General features: G+C 36.4%; 1 protein-coding gene across 4 annotated transcripts in view; it reads right to left on the bottom strand.

Moving 5' to 3' along the window:
* STXBP5 (syntaxin binding protein 5) overlaps positions 1–21,497 on the bottom strand; it is a 112,660-nt gene that overhangs the window by 5,854 nt on the left and 85,309 nt on the right. For 2 of the 4 annotated variants that reach the window (XM_080616821.1, XM_080616822.1), the window contains exons 20-27: positions 18,627–18,686; positions 18,478–18,525; positions 12,028–12,078; positions 7,498–7,737; positions 5,684–6,053; positions 2,113–2,278; positions 1,222–1,333; positions 191–411 (exon numbers count right to left, since the gene is read on the bottom strand). In XM_080616821.1, the coding sequence (XP_080472947.1) occupies positions 191–411; positions 1,222–1,333; positions 2,113–2,278; positions 5,684–6,053; positions 7,498–7,737; positions 12,028–12,078; positions 18,478–18,525; positions 18,627–18,686 (1,268 nt within the window). The remainder of the gene's footprint in view (positions 1–190; positions 412–1,221; positions 1,334–2,112; positions 2,279–5,683; positions 6,054–7,497; positions 7,738–12,027; positions 12,079–18,477; positions 18,526–18,626; positions 18,687–21,497) is intronic. The other 2 variants (XM_080616823.1, XM_080616824.1) reach the window with 2 other exon arrangements.

Here is a 21,497-nt window from a genome sequence, read left to right as displayed (position 1 = left end):
AAGGCAAATACTTAACTATTAGGAGTAATGATTGATAGGTAAAATGGACCTCAGAAGCCCTTTAGCCATGTTAGTTCATTCCCTTTAGATATCTCTGACATGCCTTTGCATAAACTGGTTACTTGCAAAACTTAAGATTTATTTGATAAAGAATCACATTAATGTTCAGCATAACATGTAACAGACTCACCTCATGAGCGTGTTTAGAGAAAGAATCAGCACTGTAAAGCATAGCTGCGGTTTTTTCTTCCAGTTCTCCTAGTTTTTGTCCTCTTTCATCTAGTGCCAACCGGGCTCGTGCTAGTTCACCAACTACACCAGATGCTGCTCCTTTGACACCTTCAATACCCCCAGGCCCTGGAATATGCTGGGCAAGACTCCTTGATGCCTTTCCAGCTGCTGATTCTCCAACTACAGGCATTTACAAGAACACAATAGTGAGGCTTCCTACCATTAATACATGAACACCAATGGAACTAGTTTATAAAGAGGTGACATTTCTTTGCATGGACACTGAGTACCTAATCATAGGCGTGACTACTAGCAGTACTCACTACTCAATATTACTAGACATTATTTAATGAAACTAAGATTTTTCCAAACATATTTCCAACTCTTCCAGACAGGTTATCAAATAACTACCTTTCCACAGCTCAAGTGTGAAATTAAAACTCTCTTCACAGCGCTAACATCAGTCATCAACAGAACTGTGCTGGTAATGTGGTTTTTAGCAACACAGCTGACCTGAACTACCATACTGTTCTATCCTTGTGCTTCCTAAGGCATCTCTGCATAAGTCAAATGAGAAAAAAGAATCTAGCAAATGCACTGAAGTAGGATGGAGTTTTAATTTTCTCACTATCCAGCATAGTGTTCTCCAGGACTAGCCCCTTTCAGTTTAACAGGATTAAGAAATACCATGGTCAGTACTATGTATTCCATAAAGCTGAATAAAAATAAGATCAGTTGTCCCACTTCTTGTTTTATAATCTACTCCTGAATAAATGAGGTAAAGAAGCCTGTGAAAAGACAGTATCAAGCTTTTCTGATCTTTTGGTAAGGTGTACAACACAAAAGCTATGAAAAAGTATTTCTCATCTCTTTTGTTACTCTCGTCTCTGCAAATGTAGTATTCTATTATCACAGGTTAATACATTTCTCAAGGATCACTGGCTTCCTTAGACAGAAACACCAGAAAAATAATGAATACAAGAAACTCACAGAGTTCTTCTCTGTCGAGCGACTGTGCCCCACCTCCAAACAGGCCTTTAAAGAACCCTCTATTTGGTGCTTCTGGTGTTTCTACAGGAGTGAAGAGCTCACCCAACATTTCCTTTACAATGAAGAGACACAACAAAGCATACATTATTTCACACACAAATTAATAAATATTCTTTAAGGAGCAAACTTTGTGGATTTGAATTTCAAAATTAACCTGCCTTAATAGGCATCTGCCTTTGCAAGGCAACTTAGGAAATTAAAAATAAAAACACATTAAGAAATCTGTCCAAATCTATTTCACAGTTGCAGGTTTATAGCTCATGCAATTCTGTAGTGAAGAAACAGGTTCAAGTAAAGCCATATTTGCCCCTCTACAACTTGGGCAACACTCCTGATTTTGTTCTGTTCACATTATATCTACAAATAATCCTGTGCGGTACCACAGGAGACCTTATAGCCTGCATCTCTGCTGTTTCAGTATTCTATACAACTTCCAAACTGGAGCATGGTCAGAGTCTTTAATGTTAATACCTCTGAAATATAATAGCTTTCTTAAAGTACCCCAAGATAGCATTCTCCAGTTATGTCAGCTTGCATGTCCACCAACATCAATTGAACAAGGGAGATTTTGTTAAATGAGCATGCTGAGCAAGGAAATTTCCTCTTGATCAAAAAGGAAATTTAAGAAACTGTTTGAAACACAAAAGGATGGATGAAACAGTAAATTTAAGAGTAGAAGTGATTCATCCTCAATCAGACTCTACACTGAGGGAAAAACAAAAAACCAAAACTCAAAAGCCAAAGCTTTACAACAAATTAATGTAAATACCATGAATCCAGAACCAAGAACCTCAAAGTATATCTAAGAAAACTATTTTTTTAATTCATTACCTGAAGATTTTCACATGTTTCTTGACTGTAGGTGAGCCTCTGTATTTCAGTTGGTGATACAAGATAGAGTGCTTGTCCATTATTGGTGAAGCAGAATGTTCTGGCTATCCGCATATTGGTGAGTGGCAGGTAATATACATCCAACAATGGCCTTAAACTTGGCAAACTTAAGAAAAAGAATTAAAAAGTCCCATTAAATATAGCAGGATTGTCTATTATTAGACCAAATGGCTCATTTTTATACCACAATACATTATTTTTCTCTTCATTATCTCCCTAAGTACCATACAAACAGGGTATCATTTAATGCGATTACAAAATATCTCAAAACATAAATGAGACTTTCCAAAGTAGCACCTCAAAAGTGGAATTTAAACAAGTGCATCACAGATGTGTTTAAAAGCATCACTTAAATGATATCCTGAGTGTGCAAATTCGATTAATTTTAAAGCATTATTTAATAGTTAATAACAAAGTATTTTGATAAATATCTACCATAATTTTATAATTAAACATCCTGACTTTTCTCTCAGGTGAAGAATTTATCTTTGACTAAAAATACCATTCTAAAAGATCTCTCTTCAAGAACACTTGGAAATACACAGGGCAGTGCTTTCAAAGAAAAACAGAATTAAGTATCCTTAAAAAATCTTATTAATTATGTCCACCTTTCTTGTCTGACTGTATGTGTAAGAGGAAGTCCTCAAAGCAAAGTTTGCTTACCTTGTATTTTCTGAATCTGTATATGTAACCGCAGTACTTACTGCATCCAGCTACTGAAGGACAGACATAGCACACTCAGGCTTTAACAATGCTCTTGCTTAACAAACATTTTGTCTCTCAAAGTAATAATATATGCAAGTAAGAAGTGACTAAATACCTGATGTCTTGAAAAACAGAACCCAAAATAAACCACTGTCTCAAAAACAGCCCTTGTGAAATTTTTTTAAAAACATAGAATAGTTAGGGTTGGAAAGGACCTTAAGATCATCTAGTTCCAACCGCCCTGCCATGGGCAGGGACGCCTCACACTAAACCATGCCACCCAAAGCTCTCTCCAACCTGGCAGTGAACACCACCAGGGATGGAGGATTCACAACCTCCCTGGGCAACCCATTCCAGTGCCTCACCACCCTCACAGTAAAGAATTTCTTCCTTATAATCAATCTAAACTTCCCCTGTTTAAGTTTGAACCCATTACCCCTTGTCCTGTCACTACAGTCCATAATAACTAGTCCATCCCCAGCATCCCTACAGCCCCCTTCAGATACTGGAAGGCTGCTATGAAGTCTCCATGCAGCCTTCTCTTCTCCAGGCTGAACAGCCCCAACTTTCTCAGCCTGTCTTCATACAGGAGGTGCTCCACTCCCCTGATCATCCTCATGGCCCTCCTCTGGACTTGTTCCAACAGTTCCATGTCCTTTTTATGTTGAGGACACCAGAACTGCACACAATACTCCAAGTGAGGTCTCACGAGAGCAGAGTAGAGGGGCAGGATCACCTCCTTCGACCTGCTGGTCACACTCCTTTTGATGCAGCCCAGGATACGGTTGGCTTTCTGGGCTGCAAGTGCACACTGAAGCCGGCTCATGTTCATTTTCTCATCGACCAGCATCCCCAAGTCCTTCTCCGCAGGGCTGCTCTGAATCTCTTCTCTGCCCAACCTGTAGCTGTGCCTGGGATTGCTCTGACCCAGGTGTAGGACCTTGCACTTGTCATGGTTAAACTTCATCAGGTTGGCATCAGCCCACCTCACAAGCGTGTCAAGGTCCCTCTGGATGGCATTCCTTCCCTCTATGATTTACAAAAGATTAGTGCAAATGTGCCAACACTACATTAAGCAGGTTTTGCTGCAGAAACCATCTCCATTAATATCAATTCTAGAAACTGAAAAAGGCAGTAAAGGGGCAAAGTGAAGTCGAAAGGAATGAAAAAGAAAGCTGACTGTAATTGCAACAGTAAGTGGTTTTGGGTTTTTTTTTTATGATACTGAGATTTCTAAATGTTAAACTTGCATTTTACAGATTGTGAATTGCCTCTTAGCAGGAAACTTCATGTATGACAAACAAAAGAAAGGAGAACTGGTAACATGACTTTGGACACAAATTCTACAAGTAGAAAATAAAAAGCAATATTCTCTTATACGCATGTCACCCAGAAACAACACTTCTGCCATGCACGTGTCAAAACTAAGAATATTCCCAAGAGTGAGTTAGTAACAGGGGAGTGCTTTGCTTGAGACTGATGGAAACATAGAACATCCTTACAGCTTCAACACAAACCCCATAGACCAGATAGGACAAGCATGATACCCGGGATAGCATTTTCATAGTATCAACCAAATCTGTAATAGAATCTTAAGTCCCACCTAAACGTGTATCAGTAGATAAGTATTGGGCATCTTGGGTGTGATACAATCCTCTGACAGCTTTACACAAGCAGAACATTTAAGTCCTATTCCCAACAGCAACTGATTTTTATGAAATGGAGCTAATCCTTGGAAGTTCAACTTCCCTACAACGTACCTTAAAGATTATCTAGTTTCAACCCCCCTGCAATAGGCACGGATATCCTCCACTAGACCAGGTTGCTCAAAGCCCCATCCAGCCTGGCCTTGAACAATTCCAGTGACGGGGCAGCCACAGCTTCTCTGGGCAACTTGTTCTGATGTCTCACCACCCTCATAGTGACGTTCTTCCTATTACCTGATCTAAATCTATCTCCTTGTCCCTCTGTCACAACACGCCCTTGTAAGAAGACCCTCTCTGACTTTCCAGCAGACCCCCTTTAGGTACTGGAAGGCTGCTCTAAGGTCTCCCTGGAGCCTTCTCTTCTCCAGGCTTAACTGGCCCAACTCTATAAGCCTGTCTTCGTAACAGAGGTGCCCCAGCTCTCTGAGCATGTTTGTAGCCTTCTGGACACACTCCAATAGGTCCACATTCTCCTTATGTTGGGGGCCCCAGAGCTGAACACAGTGCTTCAGGTGAGGTCTCAAAAGAGCAGAGTAGAGGGGGAAAAATCACCTCCCTTAACCTGTTGAACACTCTTGATGCAGCCCAGGATACGGTTGGCAATATATACTATTATACTACTATACTACAACTGCTAGCAATTCATCTTGCCTCTATAGCTTGAGTTTCAGGCATTTAAGACAGGAACAAGCTACACAACAAAACAGTAAGCTTGAGGCATGGGCATGATGCAAACAGCTGCACAAAAATATGAGTTATGGTCAGGTATCAGCTGAAAGCCTAACTCAAACAGTATATTTTCCATCAGGGAACAAATCTACCTTTGAGACAAGCTTCTTCAACTCATGGACCTGTATCACACATTTGGATCTCTCTTTTGAATCAGGGTAGCTCCTAAACTTGTAAGTTCTCTCATGTGTTAAAGGCATAACTAACAGGAATGTATAATCAAAATTATGCAGACTGAAGTGTTAGAGGTTTATCAAAACTGAGTGAAAGTACATTTATTTCTTTTAGATCACATCCTTATGGAAAAGGAAGTGTTTTATCTAGCAGAAGACTTTTTTTTAATATTTAAGTTATTATCAAACTAGTCTTACCTAAAAGTCATAATATGTCCATTGGCACAGAAACATGCAAGGCAGATACTGTTACTCAACGATACTATGTCTCCACGAAGAACAAAAGAAGTCTCTGTTATGTTTTGTTTATAAATACAGTTCTGGGATGGCAGTGAGATAACTTTTGCTTGCTTTTCTGAACATATCACTGCATACTGGTTTTCACTGATTTCCTGAGAGGAAGAGGGGGACACTGAGACAGGTCGTCGCTTTTTCGATTTGTCTTTCTCATCTTTATCTTCAGGAACATTGTGTTCTCTCCAGGGTTCATGTGCTGGTGGGACCAAAGATCCTGTTGTATCCAGAAAAGCCATTCTCAAGATTGCCCCTTTTAGCCTCAGGATGGTTCCTAGAAAAAAGAAATCGAGCACATTTCTAAAACAGTTCTAAATTATCTTTCAGCTACAGAATATTCCTTTAGAAGCCAGGACAATGAAAAGAAACAAGAATGTAGGCTTGCTCTGTAGCAAAACAACATACCAAAACCTTCAGACCAGTGAAGCACATTCAAGAGCATGTAGGCAATCAAGAAAATGTTAAACCAGTTTTCAAGGGTTAAGAGTATCCATACTCCTCTGTTAACTTCAATAGAAATGTACACATTCATTAAGAGTGCCAAGCTGGAATGCATATTTGTTTTCAAGTTCAGTGTCACAAATGCAACTCATTTCAATTTCTGAGGAGGACACAGCGTGGTTGATATAAATGTCATTAGTCAAAGGTGAGCCCCTCTTTCTTTCTTCAGTACAGACAGGTTCAGAAACAAGCAACACGCAGGATTTTTTTGCCCTGCAGCTTCTGCTTGAATCCATTTCTCTAGCATAAAATGAAAGAGAAGTTTTCTCTCCTTACGGTTTAAACCACTGTCTCTGTAGACAAAATATTAAGCTAATAAATTTCTTAGTTTACTTGTTCACATGCAAGTAAAAACACAAACATTTGCTAAGTGCACAAAAAAAAAAATCATACACATCTTCTAATAATGGTTATGCTGCAGACCCAGAGATAAAACATACTATCCAATCTGCAGCATTGCCTTTGCTATTTAAGCAAATCTGAATACTGCTGCCAATACCATACTTGAGAAGCACAAATCACATATACAGTCTAGAGGCCATACTACTCCTAATCACTGTGTCAATCATATAGCATTACCGTTTGCATGTCCTGATCCATCTCCGAGAGCAAAGTGGAACACAGCAGCACGTTCTGCATGAGACAGTTGTAGCAGGAAAGCTAACTCTATGCCTAACAGCATATTCAGCAAACCATTAATACATAATTGCAACTGAATCAGTTGCTGTCTATCAGAAAAACAAGACAGAACACCTCTCACCACAATCCAAAGGAATATTTAATCACTAATTAAAGCTAGTTGTTCAATATATAACACTTAACTTGTATTCCCTTTTTATGATGCGGGAAAGCTCAAAGTCTCCTACCTCATGACTACAAAAGTAATAGACTAAGCATTTGAAATATTCATCTCTTATCCTATCTCTGTTTAACAATTACCAGGAACTATATTAAGGTCAGCAAACATGCTTTTCTCAGCAAGTATACACTCAAGTGGTCTTTTATATTATACAATATCATATTTTCAACTTCATAACTTTAAAACACTGGTAATTAAGTAATCAATCTAAATTGTTAACCTCAGTAGCTAGATTAATGGTGTATATATTAATTCTTAATTAATCCATCATTAAGAAAAACAGTTTCCTTATAAAATTATGAGGAACGGCAACAAAACATTATCGAAGTATACTTCAGCCCATTTGCTTTGTACATACCACTAGGAGAAACAATTACTGGCTGAAGAAGTCTTTGCTCTCCTCCTGGGGGTAAGTTCAGTACAATGACAAGCACTGTACCCAGCGTGGTCCCAACCCACAGGCAAGGGGAAGGTGATGTATCATTCTTTCTTGTGAAAGTTTCACAGAAATGAAGAGCTGAAATTGCCTCGCGTGACTCTTTATCAATGCTAGTTACACTAGAACTCCGGGATCGACTGCAAGAGTTGTCTTTGACATCTGAAAATAAACCAGTATTAATTAAAAAAAGAATGGCAAAATACAGGGTTTAAGAGAACTCAGAACCCTGTGGGGTTTTTAGTTTTGTTTTTTTCTTTAGCATGAAGTATATACTGACTACCTTTCTATAGTCAGTCCTGTATTCTTCCTTAATCATATTTCTTTTTGGCCCCATTTTTAACACTGTATCCTGAATATCAAGTGCCCAATCTTTTTTTTTTGCAGAGGTTGCCATTAGGAAATTGTCATGTTATGTATATTTCCGTCTTCTTGGGACGGAAAATAAAAACTAAAATAAAAATTACTCCTTTATAAAAATTGAATTACAAACCTCTCTGCCAATTAGTTCATTGATCAGATTAAGAAGCACTGGCTTCCATGGAACATGGTTTAGTAATCTTGAGGAGACGTAACTGTTTTACTTTAAGAAGTGCAGCAATATCCAGACAGCAGGGTAACATGCAACCAATAATGACTCACGATAATACTGTCCCGCTTTAGGAAACTGTATGAAGGTGGTCAGACAGGTTATTTTCACATACTCAAACTTTTAGAAAGATAAACATCAAATGCTACCAAATGCCACCTGGCACTGGTATGCAGCAAAACTGAAGACTTCCATTCTGAATACTGTACCTAGTGACAGAAATGGCATTAAAACCTTCAGGTCATCCTGCTTACTGCTTAGCAAATAAGGTTCTTGTAACAAAGAATGGATTGTAACATTAACAAAAGCTCAAACAAGTATACATGTTGCTTCATTTAACTGTATGCTCTCTGAACGGGAGGTGATGCTTAACAAAACAGCATGTCTGAATTTATCTGTGCATTCATGAAATAATCCTTCACTCGTCATTCCAAAATTTTAGCATAAGACAACCCTTACTGTAGAAGTTTGATGCAATTTTTATCATGACTTTGAAAAACTAAGTTACTGTTTTGGATCTTTGGGCAGGTAAAAATGCGACTGGCATCTTTAAAGCAGGATTAAGGGCTGAAGAACAACGTTTACCCACATACTTTTTGAAGTAGCACTGTGCTAATTCCACTAGATTGTTTCCACTTTGAAGAAAGAACATCTAATATGCATTTGAAAAGCATACAAACTAGATTCAAATTACTAAATACAGACATCTACTCAGCACAATCTGTCTTCTCAGATTTGTCTCATTCGTAAACAGACAAAAAAATTGTCCTGCCAAATTTTAGCTGTCAAATGTAAAACATATTACTGAAAGAAACTAGACTAATCACTCAGATGTTGACATCCTAGGTTTCCACATTAAAGGAAAAAACAAAACTAGAGTAAAACAATGAAAAACATAATTTGCTTTTATAATTCTTCGTATGACCACAACATCTTTCAATGCTTGTTTCTTCAGGCTTGAATATTTACTAACAAAGATTTTTCAGCTCTAACATGGATTAAGCAGTCTGAATATAATCATACGTTAACTGCAAAAGGCATAAAATTCAATGTGCATTTATTGAGTTGCATCCATTTGAGTGTTTGAAGAGCATGGGTACGTATTCCAGAAGAATTGGAATGAACAGGAAAAAAATCCATAGAAATTAATTTTCCAGGCAATATGTGCATTGTGGAGAGGGGACAACTCATCTGTATAACTGCTTTAGTGCATATTATTTATCCTGATATCAATAAAGAATCTATGTGGGTTTTTTTAACAGGTTATTTTCAGATGAAGAGGAAGAAACAACAGCATGATGATCCATTACACAACATTTCATTAGAAGGATGGAAAGATAAATAAACCAAAAAGATAGGACCTAGTGGTAAGGTACCTTAATCATCTGGATTACAACGTTGAAAAGCAATGGTATAATGCAGACAAGAGAACGTTCAAGAGAACTGCTGTTTTAAGAAGTAGAGGATAAATACAGAAGCACATATTTACATTTTTGTCTTAGATATCTAGGGAGGAAAAGGGATAGGTTAAAGATCTAAAGACAGAAAAGCGATGTGAAAAAATGAGATCATGGACGAGTAGATTCAAGGAGCTATGGAAAGAAAGAGAGAGAAAATGATAAGCCCAATGAACTCTGGAGAATGGCAGTTCAGTTGTCTCCTTAAGCCAGGAGATACGGCCACATAAGTGGAAAAAAAAAAACCTCACAACAACAAAACCCCCCCAACAACAGCAACAAAAAACACAAACAAGCAAACAAAAACCCAAACCCCCAAGCAAGCTGACAATCTTTGAAGAACACTACGCAAAAGCTTTCCCACCAGAGGAAAAGACAGAAGTAAAATAAATTAAAAAAAGAAAATGATAACTGCCTAAGAAATTTTTTTACAGACCTGAAAACCTGGAAGAATTTTTACGCAGAACAACATGAGGCATCTAAGTGCAGATATCCACACACATAAAAAGTCAAGTAAAACCAGTCAAAGGCTGTTACAATTTGGAAGGTACAAACTATTTTGTATTATTCCATGTGATGACAAAAAAAAAACCCAACCAACCAAAACCTACCCAAACCCCACAAAACAGAAAAAAAAAACCCAAAACCAAAACCAACCCAAAATATTATTTCAGTAGAAAGAACAGCAAATATTAAATCATGACGAAAATGCCAAAACTTTCAGGACTGGAAAATGCTCTTAGCATTCCCTTTTTTCCAGTCTTCAATAGGAAAAAAAGAATACTTCTAAGTACTAACTACTGTCAAAGAACTGGGGGTAAAATAACAGTAGAATTAGAATGAATTGGGTAATATTTAAATATAAACGCATTCTAGTTTGCAAAAAATCACCCTACATTGCAATCATCTCTAAACCATTAGTAAACACAGTAAGGAAGAACAAAAACATATTGAAAATACGAATATTTCTGCTCTTTTGTGCCAACAATGCCATAGTTAAATCCCTCTAAGCAAGAGGTTTAGGAAGATGAGGAAAAATTCCAAGTCCAGAGAAGATTAACAGAAGCCATCCCAGATTTAGACATCACAACCTGAGACAGGACTGAATTTTGCAAGAAAAAACTGCAAAAATGAAGATAGATTTGATGACAGCATCCAACAGCATAAGACAGCTAAAAAAAAAAATAAAAAAAAAGGATAGGGGGCACTTGTTATCCCTGTTCATTGTGGAAAGGACATGGAAAAGTTAATAAGGAAGCAAGGAAGATTGGTTAAGTAACAGGAACTTTGTCCAACTATAAAACACTGTAACTTTCTGTCTACTAGGATTTTTCTAAAAACTCATTTATTGCAGGCTCATGAATGGATGAGAGGTTACACTATCAGACATCTGGATCCTTGCCATAGCAATGGATTAAAGGATCTCTGAGATTTCCTTCCAACTTCACATTTCTCTGAGTGAAGCAAGCTGTAATGGTAAATTGTAAGTCAGGGTGGTCTAATTCAGTTTCAGGATATCCCAGCACCAGGGACTCCTTCCTTGCTCATAGCAGCAGTTGTCAGATACACAGTCCTGCAGCTGCCAGTCTGATTGGGGTCTATCTTCTGCTGGGGTTGTGGTAGCTATCCTGCTGCATGAGGCGGAACAAGCTATGGCAGGCAGAAAGCAACTTTCACGTTCAGGCTGCATCTATTGTTGTAGGTCTACAGCTGTCCCCCATCAACTTTAGGGAACAAGGCAGGGGACCTGGATCTGATCATCAAGCTGACAGTCAAAAGTACTAAAAATAAAATCATAAATCTACTCATTTTTATGCTGTTTTAGTTCTGCAGTATAATGACCTTCAGTACTACAGATTTCACAACTGAACTGCTTCTTTTATAAAAAGTTACTGTGCTGTTTCAAGAAAAATTAAATTCTCAGACAGGTCATCCATGCAAACAGCTCTATATTATTTTCATGTAGACAGAGCAGTCACAAGACAATTAACATTTGTAAAACTATGCACATCTATTTATTGATTAGAACTCAACATATCCTATTACTCTTAGATATTTAATTTTTCAATTTAAAATGTATCAGATGGTTTTAAATAGGCAGCAATCTCCATTATCTGCTTAGTCATGCTTTTGCTATCCTAACATTTCTGATAAAGTGAGTGACAGATGCCCCAAAATTATGATGAAAGTGCGATAAGCCACGTACAAGGACTGGAGGCTTACCTTATGATGACAGCAATAACATTTTGTATCTGAGAGCCCCCATAAAGAGTGGAATTAAAATTTTGGTTCTATACTTCAGATAAATATAACAAAGTCACAATAGCATACATGATTTAGGATACTAACGTACCCACATTCTGTAAAACGGTTTTAGTAAATATAAAATCAACTATGTAAACTTACCTAAATCAGGCTTTAACTCTGTTGGCAAACTTAGCTTCCTGGACATCTTTGCTGAAAAGTGAAGTATATCTTTTTTTTAAAATAGAATAAACATGATTCTGCTGGCCTTTATTTGCTTCTTCCCCAATATTTAATGTATCATTGTTTATTACATTAATAGCAGTACTTAACAGGATTTCTACTAAAGCAGGGCCTCACTTCCACAAGGGAGGGATGCAAAGTAAAACCTGGAAGATACCAAAATCCCCAAATACAGCATTTTGTGACTTTTGCCAAGCTTCATTTTTCCTCAGGCTTCAAGCAGAACTTGTTGGATCGGATGAATTTTGCTTTGGCTCAACCTCAAATTTTCTCTCTTCAGGTGTGAAGACAGAATACAGACTCTTGACTATTGCAAGAACATGCACTTAAATTTACATAAAGTTAGCATCCCATCCCCTTTTCTCCTATACTACTTCCTTATCACACATGAGATACTGAAAACACAGACAAAATTAACTTTTAATTATGCTAAAACATTAATGAACATGTGTAAAAAGTTACTAATCTGAGATGCAACGTGCAACCTTAGAAGAATGAATATGTTACAAAGAATAATTATAAAGTCAGCAGCATACAAACACTTGCAACACTGTAAACAAAAATAGCATAATTTTGATAATATTGCTGAAGCAAAAAAATAGAACTTGAACTCATCCCTTCCTTGGAAAATTTAAAATGCAGTACGATACTAACAAATGCTGCTAAAATAAAAGTACCCAGTAAACTAGTAGCCATATAGCCATCTTCCATCCTTTTTTCAACAATTACCAGAAAAGGAATAATTTTGATGTAGATTAACTACTACACCAGGGGTAGATCGAATTTATTTCCAGCCACAGGCTTGAATTCTGATATAGCAACTAACTCTTCACTATCTTGTAAACATAATACTTCTCTACTTAAAGTAGATGTTGACAATAGCTTCATAATTCTAGGAGTACCTTGTAATGGATACCTTGTAACAGTCACAAGGCAGCCTGAATCTTGCTGTTCCTCTCTGCTAAAAATGGAGTCTACTCATTCTAATTATCCTTCTAACTGAAATAATTCAATTTTCTACATATCCTGAAGAACAGCATGTGATTTAAAGTTACTTCCGCTCCTTCAAAAAGTTAAATACTTCATTGCATCATCAATTATGCTTATCAATATTGCAAATCCTAGTTATCTGAATAGTTGAACAGTTTTATTCCTGTCATACATCATAAAAATTTGAGAGTAAGACTCCAGAAATAATCTTATTTCCTTCATGTGTCAATGTTACAAAGTATATTCTATTTAAATTAAATTAAAATTATTTACACTCAGACTGAAATGCTAGTCACTTTAATTTACTTTAGCACAGGCTGAAATTGAAAAGGCCTGTTTGACTACATGTTTTCTATCCTCAACCTTGCATAGGCACTGGCATCTCAGGCCAAAACTCATATTTGTAAGGTTTCTGCCAAGGATTATTTGCAATAAGAACAACTTGTTTCAGATCAGAGCTTAAGTATACAAACAGAAAACTGTGGTAGAAAAAACAGCACTAGTGACCAGAAGCCCATCTTTTTGCTGTCAGCTTGAACTTACATCAGCTTGAAAAGAGATCATGAAACCTCATCTGAAATTGTGAATTAGAAATTCCTCATAAGACTTGTTTTCTGTCTTAGAGGTGTAAACTACAAAAGCTAAGATATTGAACAAAAGCTTAAGTATGCACACAGAAAATAATGTGAGTTATTTTTAGCTCTTCACATCCTTCACCATATGTGAATATCAGCAATAATTAACCTCCTCAGTCATGTTGAATACCAGAAGGGTCACTTTTAGCTTCTCAAATAGAAAAATTCAAACACACAAGTTTAACAGCTTGGAGAAAAAAGGCAAAAACCAACCCAAACCAAAAACACAGCCAAAAAAATTCCAGGTAATATAGGAGATAACAACAAGTACAGGCCAGTGAGTTGGATTCTAAGAATCAACAACAAGTTTTAGCTTTTTGTTCTTTCACTAGGCCAGCTGTGTGAACTATGTTGAAAAGGCAAAACAAATTTGTCAGACATCATTTTCTACGAACACTGAACTATGCCTTGTTAGTAGGATGACAGGACTCATGAATTGTTAAAAAGGATGTCATTGCTAGAAATCGTGAATTAATGTGATATGCAAAACAAAAAAACAACCACATTTCAAAGCATACGTTAACATGTCAAACCCTTCAGTAGTTCAAATGTAAATAGGAAACAAGAACCAATTTAAATAGCAGTAGTGCCATCTTGTGTTTAAAGAATAAAGTGACTAAAGATGCCATAAGAAAATGGGAGTACCTTGAACAGCTAAGCCATTTTTACTTAGTATAAAACCCCAAACTATAGTTGTATTCATATCTAGCTTACGGTTTACGATAGTTTTGGAAAAAACTATGCCTCAGATGAAAGACAGCAACATGCTAGACAACTTATACAACACAGAAAATGAGAGAAATGAAAGATAGGATGGAGATATACAAAGAGCACTCATGATTTTTTGCATTATTTTTACTGCAGATGTACAACAAGCTAAGGTTGATGGTGACTGCTCCTGCTGGGTGTGGCTGACCTCAAGTAGTAGCTGACAGACTTCAATATGTATCATGGTGGCGGCTGTTGCTGCAGCATTTACCGCCAACACTCCCTTTCTGCAGATGGTGTGAGACAAGGAGGCAGAGACTTGAAAGCTGTTTCACTCCTCCTGGCACACTGCTGATCAAAGCAACAGTGGCTATTTTGCTTGAGTTTAGGCCTACATTTAATAGTCCTCAAAAAACCTAGAGTCATATGCAGGTAGACACATATTCTTTCTGTTGCCAATTTATATAATTTAAAAAGTATCAGGAAAAGGCATGATATCAGAGAACTGTCCAAAAACGACATTCAAGATTCTTGGAAATTTCTCATAGGTCAGGCTTGAGGGGGCAGGTGTTAAAATACAAGAAGTTACCTTGGCATAGTGTGTTATATTGCAGGCGCAGCCAATTCAATGAAGAAAATTTGAAGGCTGAGAAATAACTGAACTATAAATAGGAAGTTGTGGCTTAAAAGTAATAGTTAAATATATTGGCAGTGGGTTTTCCTGACCCAATGCTCTACAACGCATGGCACATCAGCTTGAAAGCTGTAGAGTGATTTTTCACCTACTCCTTAAGGAAACGCTTTAAACCTTTTAAAAAAAAAAAAAAAAATCTTTAAAAAGTTTTTAAAGATTATAAAGGAGACAAGAGTTTTGGTGTTTTGACAGATAAGAGTACAGTTTACATAAAGCCTATTTAATTTCACATTTCATGAGAAATAACTAAGCACCTTAGAATTTGTTAGGCATAGCAGTTCCCAAATTACTCTGTATTTGACAACTACACAGAAGTGAAAGACTTAACATTACCAATTATCGAGATATTAGAATTGACTATTGTACTAGTGAAAGTACAACAGATTATCAATGCTGAAATCTAAATATGATATAAGAATAATAAAACCAATTTACATGAGAATATAAGGAGAGATGTACTGAGATACCCCAAATTAGATCGAAGTATTAAAACCACGACTAGCACTGCTTGAAAAAAAATTTAGGTGTGTACTTCAAATGTAACAAATGCAAGAAATCTGATGTCAATAGTAATAGCAGCAATTACAGAAGTTTGTATTAAAGCTACTCTGCTCAGATCTACCTACCAATGTTGTTTGCAATTGTTATTAAATTTACAAACTTCAGAAAAAAAATAAAAACAATTTTACTAAAAGCTATTTCAGATGTACTCTACTGGAACAGTTATGAAGCTCTTAAGAGTCTACAACATTTTGCATACATCTTTACTAAAGCTTATTCCAGAAATGGATGTTACAATACCTTATAACATCTGACCTGATTCATAGCTATCTAATCGCAAAAAAAACCCAACAAAAAAATAAAACAGGAGACCAACTGATCTTAACAGCATATAAGGCAGAACTGAAACATTGGCACATGAAGCATTTACATTTTGTTTTAATGCTATTGCTGCAGTGTTGGATGGTTCTTTAACAAAGCAAGAATTTTTGATTCTGTCAATAGTGATAGAAATCTGCAGAAATTAAGATGACTCAAGTAGAGACATAGTTTCTATAGTAGAGACAAGTTTCAATAGTGATTAAATTGATGGCTTCGTATTTCTAAACGCATGTGCATTATGTTGCCGCCTTACAGCCCTATCACTGCAATAACATTACTTTGCACTCTGTAAGCAGTATTCCCTTACTCAAGATCCCATGTGACAAAAGACAGGACTGATATCAATAGCAACTGAAATTATCAACATAAATAATTCTTGTTTTGTTTCACAATCCAATAGGTTATATTTCACATACCAACAAAGAACAGAAAGAACTTGAACTGATCGCACCATGTGTCAGTGCAAAAAGCTACAACCATGCTATATATATATCAAATTCTTCCATGTGAACACAATTGATGGTCAACAGTTTAAGTTCATACAACATGGTGATGTTAATGACAGTAAGTGACACATTTTACAAAACTCATTGTCCATTCACATTGAGTTGGCAATTCAGTTTAAAACAATCAAAACCACGCAACTATTGACATCAAAAAAGAGGTATTTTACTCATGTGAAAGAACTTAGAATGTAAGTTCAGAAAGAGCCATGCAGAATAAACATGCCGGATAAAGTAGAAACCATTGCCGCGAAAGAAAACCAAAATAAAACAGTTCACGGCATCAAACCACTCAAAACTAACAAAATGCAGATGAAATAATTTAAGGTTTTTTTTAACTTCCAATAAACTGTGTTACATAAATCACAGCATAGGATGACTGGGAGTAATTTCTGAATTACACATCAAATGCATTATTGCCTCAATTAACTCTGTGTTTAACTTACACTCCAAAGAATGTATTCCTTGCAAATAAATGTTTCACTTTTTTAGCTGGGAAAAACATTCATAATGTTTTTTTTAAAGGTTTCAAGCTGAAACAGATCTCAACAGCTCTATAGAATTGTCATTAGCGTGTTTTATTAATAGTGTAAAACATTACTCTGAAAAAAGTGTAAAAAATAATGAAGTCACACTTAAACATACAATGTTTCCCGCACAAGACAAACTGCCTTAAATTCAGAAGAGACTTCTTTGGGACAAAAAGGAAATATCACCTCAATAAGCATTTACCTAACATGCACAAGATGAAATATTGTTTCTTTCCCCATAAGAGAACTGAACATAAGTTCCTAGTTAGCCTGAATTTCCTTTAGAGAACATATTAATCCATGCTCATGTAAATGATACTCAAGTTGTTGTTTTTTTTTTTCAATTACAGATAAATTGCTATAATATATTAGTGACAGTCATTTGCTTTCTTAAGTTATATTCAGGTTTCTACTTCCTCAGAACTCATATTCCCTCACATTTCTGTTATCACTGCAGGGAGGGCTCAACATAGTAGTGAGCAAAAGGCATAAACAGTAGTTCAGCAAACAGTTTTATTGTTTCAAGTAGCTTCGACCTTTTTACGTGACAGAAATAAAATTAAATCCTCCTACAGTGATAGACCAATGCAAGAAATGAAAGCAAAATGACCCATTAACACAGTGATTATAAAATTAAAATAACCATATCCCAGTTAAGGAAGAACAGTCCCTTTCCCAAAATTAAATCATAAAGCCTCTCACCTTCATTTATTTAATGACCCAAGTGTCAGAAGCAGAGTTAATTTTCATTCCAATCATAAAAGGGTTCAATCTACCTGCATACAACATATTCCAAGGGCATTTTGTTGCCAAATTGTTAAGACACAAGTCTGGAGTTGGTATTGTGTCGCTGTTGGATGCATTAACGTAGGCACAGCTCTAGAACCATAATGGGGTGTATCTAATATATATGATCAAGTCATCATCCATATGAGTAAATAAAAACATGATACTACATCTTATCTTGACTAAAGTCATATGGAAATCCAACCATATGGCTATGACTGTAATGCATCAGAAACTAAATCAGTCACATCTTCTCAGAGTGTACCTTTGCAAAAGTAGTGGAATGATGTTGTGACTTGCACAGACTGAACTCTTAGTATAGATTAGAATATCACCCATCCAGAAAATAGAAAGTGCAATTGTAAAAATCAGAGAATTTAAACCACCAATATCCTTGATTTAAAAAATTCCTGTGCCCAATGTATTTAGAGCAGAAGCAGCCCACAGAATTACCAATTAGCATTAAGAATGAAAAATTAATAACTCGATGCTTTGAAATTTTAATTTTATTTTGGGTTTGGGGTTTTGTTTTTTTTTTTTGTTTTTTTTTTTTGTTTTTTTTTCTTTTTTTTGCTGCTGGGTTAGTGTTGCATAGAGTAAGGCACTGGATTAGGAACAGAGCAGATTTTTCCAATTCCTACCTATGTCATTGGCTACCATCTTGGAAAAATTTCTGCTTTTGGTCTTCACTGTAAAGAACATTTTAATAAAAAAAAAAAAAAAGATCAATTTAAGTGTATCAATGGATGAAAAAAAAAAAAAAAGACTACAGAAAAGAAAAATACTGTACCCTTTTCTATAAAATTATTCATTTTTTGATCATCATCAGAAGTGTTTGGTGAGCCAGAACCTATGAGTGAAGACAGAATGAAATGGATATACAAACATATATTTTTGACACAAAACAAATGTATTAATACAAGCTCTGAGTTTAAGGAAGATACAAAGATGTATTAAAAAGTCAAATACTGATACAGGTATTCTCTGTAGCTGTACTGGATACTAGAAAGTCCAAATTATTTTGGTATGACAGGAATTCTATCATATTTAGAACAAATTATAAAGCAAGGTACAACGCTGCACAGTGCAGCAAGTGTATTGCTAGAAATTTACCTCATTGAATAAAATGTTTATATCAAATAACTAGATTGCTGCCTTAACTATGAATCTAGTTTAACCTAAATTATGATTCACAGAACACTGCTGTAACAAACAAGGGTTTTTTCATTTCTTAATTTTTATTTTTTTCCCCTCTCCAATGCAGTAAGGTTCTGTTGGGCCACTGTTCAACTATTCAGCATACAATGTAGAGCCAGTGCTGCCACTTCTGAATCCTTGATACTGAAAAAAACAGTTGTTTCTATAGGCCACAGCTTGAGGCTTAACATTGTCACAAAATTAAAACATAATTCAACTAAAAAATTCCAAATCTCATTGGATTTTTATATCGTGGAAGTGTAACATAAGAACAGAATGCAAACTTTTTGGCATTCGTGAAGACAAAAACATGACAGTTTACAATTCTATACAATTTTACTATCTCTCTTGCATTTTCATAACTCTGTGTTATTAAAACTGTAGGATACTCTCTTAACTTGCATAGGCAGGTTGTCCCTTTCACAATCCTCTCAACTGTATAACCTCCCACGGGAGGATGTACCAGGGAAGTTAGCTTCCAATTCTCTTCACATGGGCACAGAAAGGTGGAATATTTAGCTCACTTCAGCAAATGCAGACTTCAGCCCAAAAAGTGGCTGGTCTGTTTTATAGATGATACTACAACAATCAAAATCTATAAGGTACTCAACTGACAATCCTGTCCTGCAATCTTAGAGCAAGTAACAAGCAAACTTTTTGTGCTAGTGTATTTCCCTCTTAACTAGAACACATTTAGACTGGAAAATATCAATTTAAATCTGGACTCTGTTCCGTATTTCATGCTCACTACATGCTATGCAGCCAATTTCTCCAAAATGTCCCTCTCACCTCTCCAAAAACTGAATGCCATTTTCAAGCTTCTTTACAGTCTTGTGCTCTTGCCCAGAAAAGATACAAAACTTAAAGCAAACAGAAGGAATTGCAGCTCTTCTCTCTTCATAAGCACCACTGAACAATTTTCATATCAGAGAGGTGCCCCCTGAGGGAGGTAAGGTATAGTCCCACCTTGAGGTCTCAATATTCTGTTTTACAGGGGAATGCAACAGTGGCTATCCTCCTCCACCTTTTGTTCATTTGCTATTTTTGGTACTCTAGGTTTACTTCTCTTCAGTATTGTGTGCGTAACCAAGACATTAAGGTAAACAGAGAGGTAGGAGAGGTAAATTGTTAAATTTAGTATTTTTCCATATACACCCTCATTTTCACCTTTGGGCTTGCTTTCATTGCACTGTTAGTGAAAATTGAGTATAACTCTACTTCAATTCCAAATTATGAAAGAAACTAACTCAAATAAAATAGTATTTTAAGTTTTAGTGGTACCAGTTGGAAGTGGTTTGGGCTAACATTTGAGTGATGCCGGAGAAGGGGAAAAAAGGATATAGATTAAGGGTTACAACACATTAGCTGTTCATTATACACATTTTATTGCAGTCTATCAGAAACTAGAAGTGATTCTGAGCAGCCCTGCGGAGAAGGATTTGGGAGTGTTGGTCAGTGGGAACTGAACGTGAGCCAGCAGTGTGCACTTGCAGCCCAGAAAGCCAACCATGCCCTGGGCTGCATCAAAAGGAGCGTGACCAGCAGGTCAAAGGAGATGATCCTGCCTCTCTGTTCTGCTCTTATGAGACTCCACTTGGAGTACTGTGTACAGTTCTGGTGTCCTCAACATAAGGACATAGAGCTGTTGGAGCAAGTCCAGAGAAGGGCCACAAGGATGATCAGGGGAGTGGAGCACCTCCCATATGAAGATAGGCTGAAAAAGTTAGGTTTGTTCAGCCTGGAGAACAGAAGGCTGCGTGGAGACCTCATAGCAGCCTTCTAGTATCTGAAAGGGGCCTACAGGGATGATGGAGAGGGACTCCTCATCAGGGACTGTAGCAATAATACAAGGGGTAATGGGCTTAAACTTATACAGGGGAAGTTCAGCTAAGATATAAGGAAGAAATTCTTTACTGTGAGGGTGGTAAGGCACTGGCTACAGTAGAAAAGGAATCTACCTTTAGATTCCTATACTGATTATCATTTTGCACTATATTGCAAGAGTGCACATATCATTTTAGGTACTTGAGTAAATCTGCAGTTTTATCCTCTACTCAACCTTGCGTACAGCTTTGAACGAAACAGATAAAGTTACATTTTACTTCAAAAGGTTACTCATATTAATAGTGAAGATAAGCTACAAATATTTAGCTACTACATGAAATACTCATCTCAAATACTATATATTGACATGTACTATTAAGTATTTACATGGCTACAACTTCAACTAGCCAGTATTAAACAAAACACTAAATAACATTACATATTGCTGAAGCTTTCGTTTAAAGTATTCATGTACAGTAGTAGCTACTAAATAAAATAAGATAGGGGGAGTGTTAAGTAGGATACCAGTGTCTGAAGACCTCAGATTCCAAAGAAAAATAGTAATTTACCACTAATGAGGAAACTGAAGTGAATTATCTCTTTTGACAGAAATAATCTTTACTACTTCTGAGGACACTGA

The sequence above is a fragment of the Psittacula echo genome (assembly GCF_963264785.1).
Source record: "Psittacula echo genome assembly, chromosome: 4".
Lineage (NCBI taxonomy): Eukaryota > Metazoa > Chordata > Aves > Psittaciformes > Psittacidae > Psittacula > Psittacula echo.
Note: the sequence above shows the minus strand (reverse complement) of the source record. Positions and strands in the feature narration are given on the sequence as shown.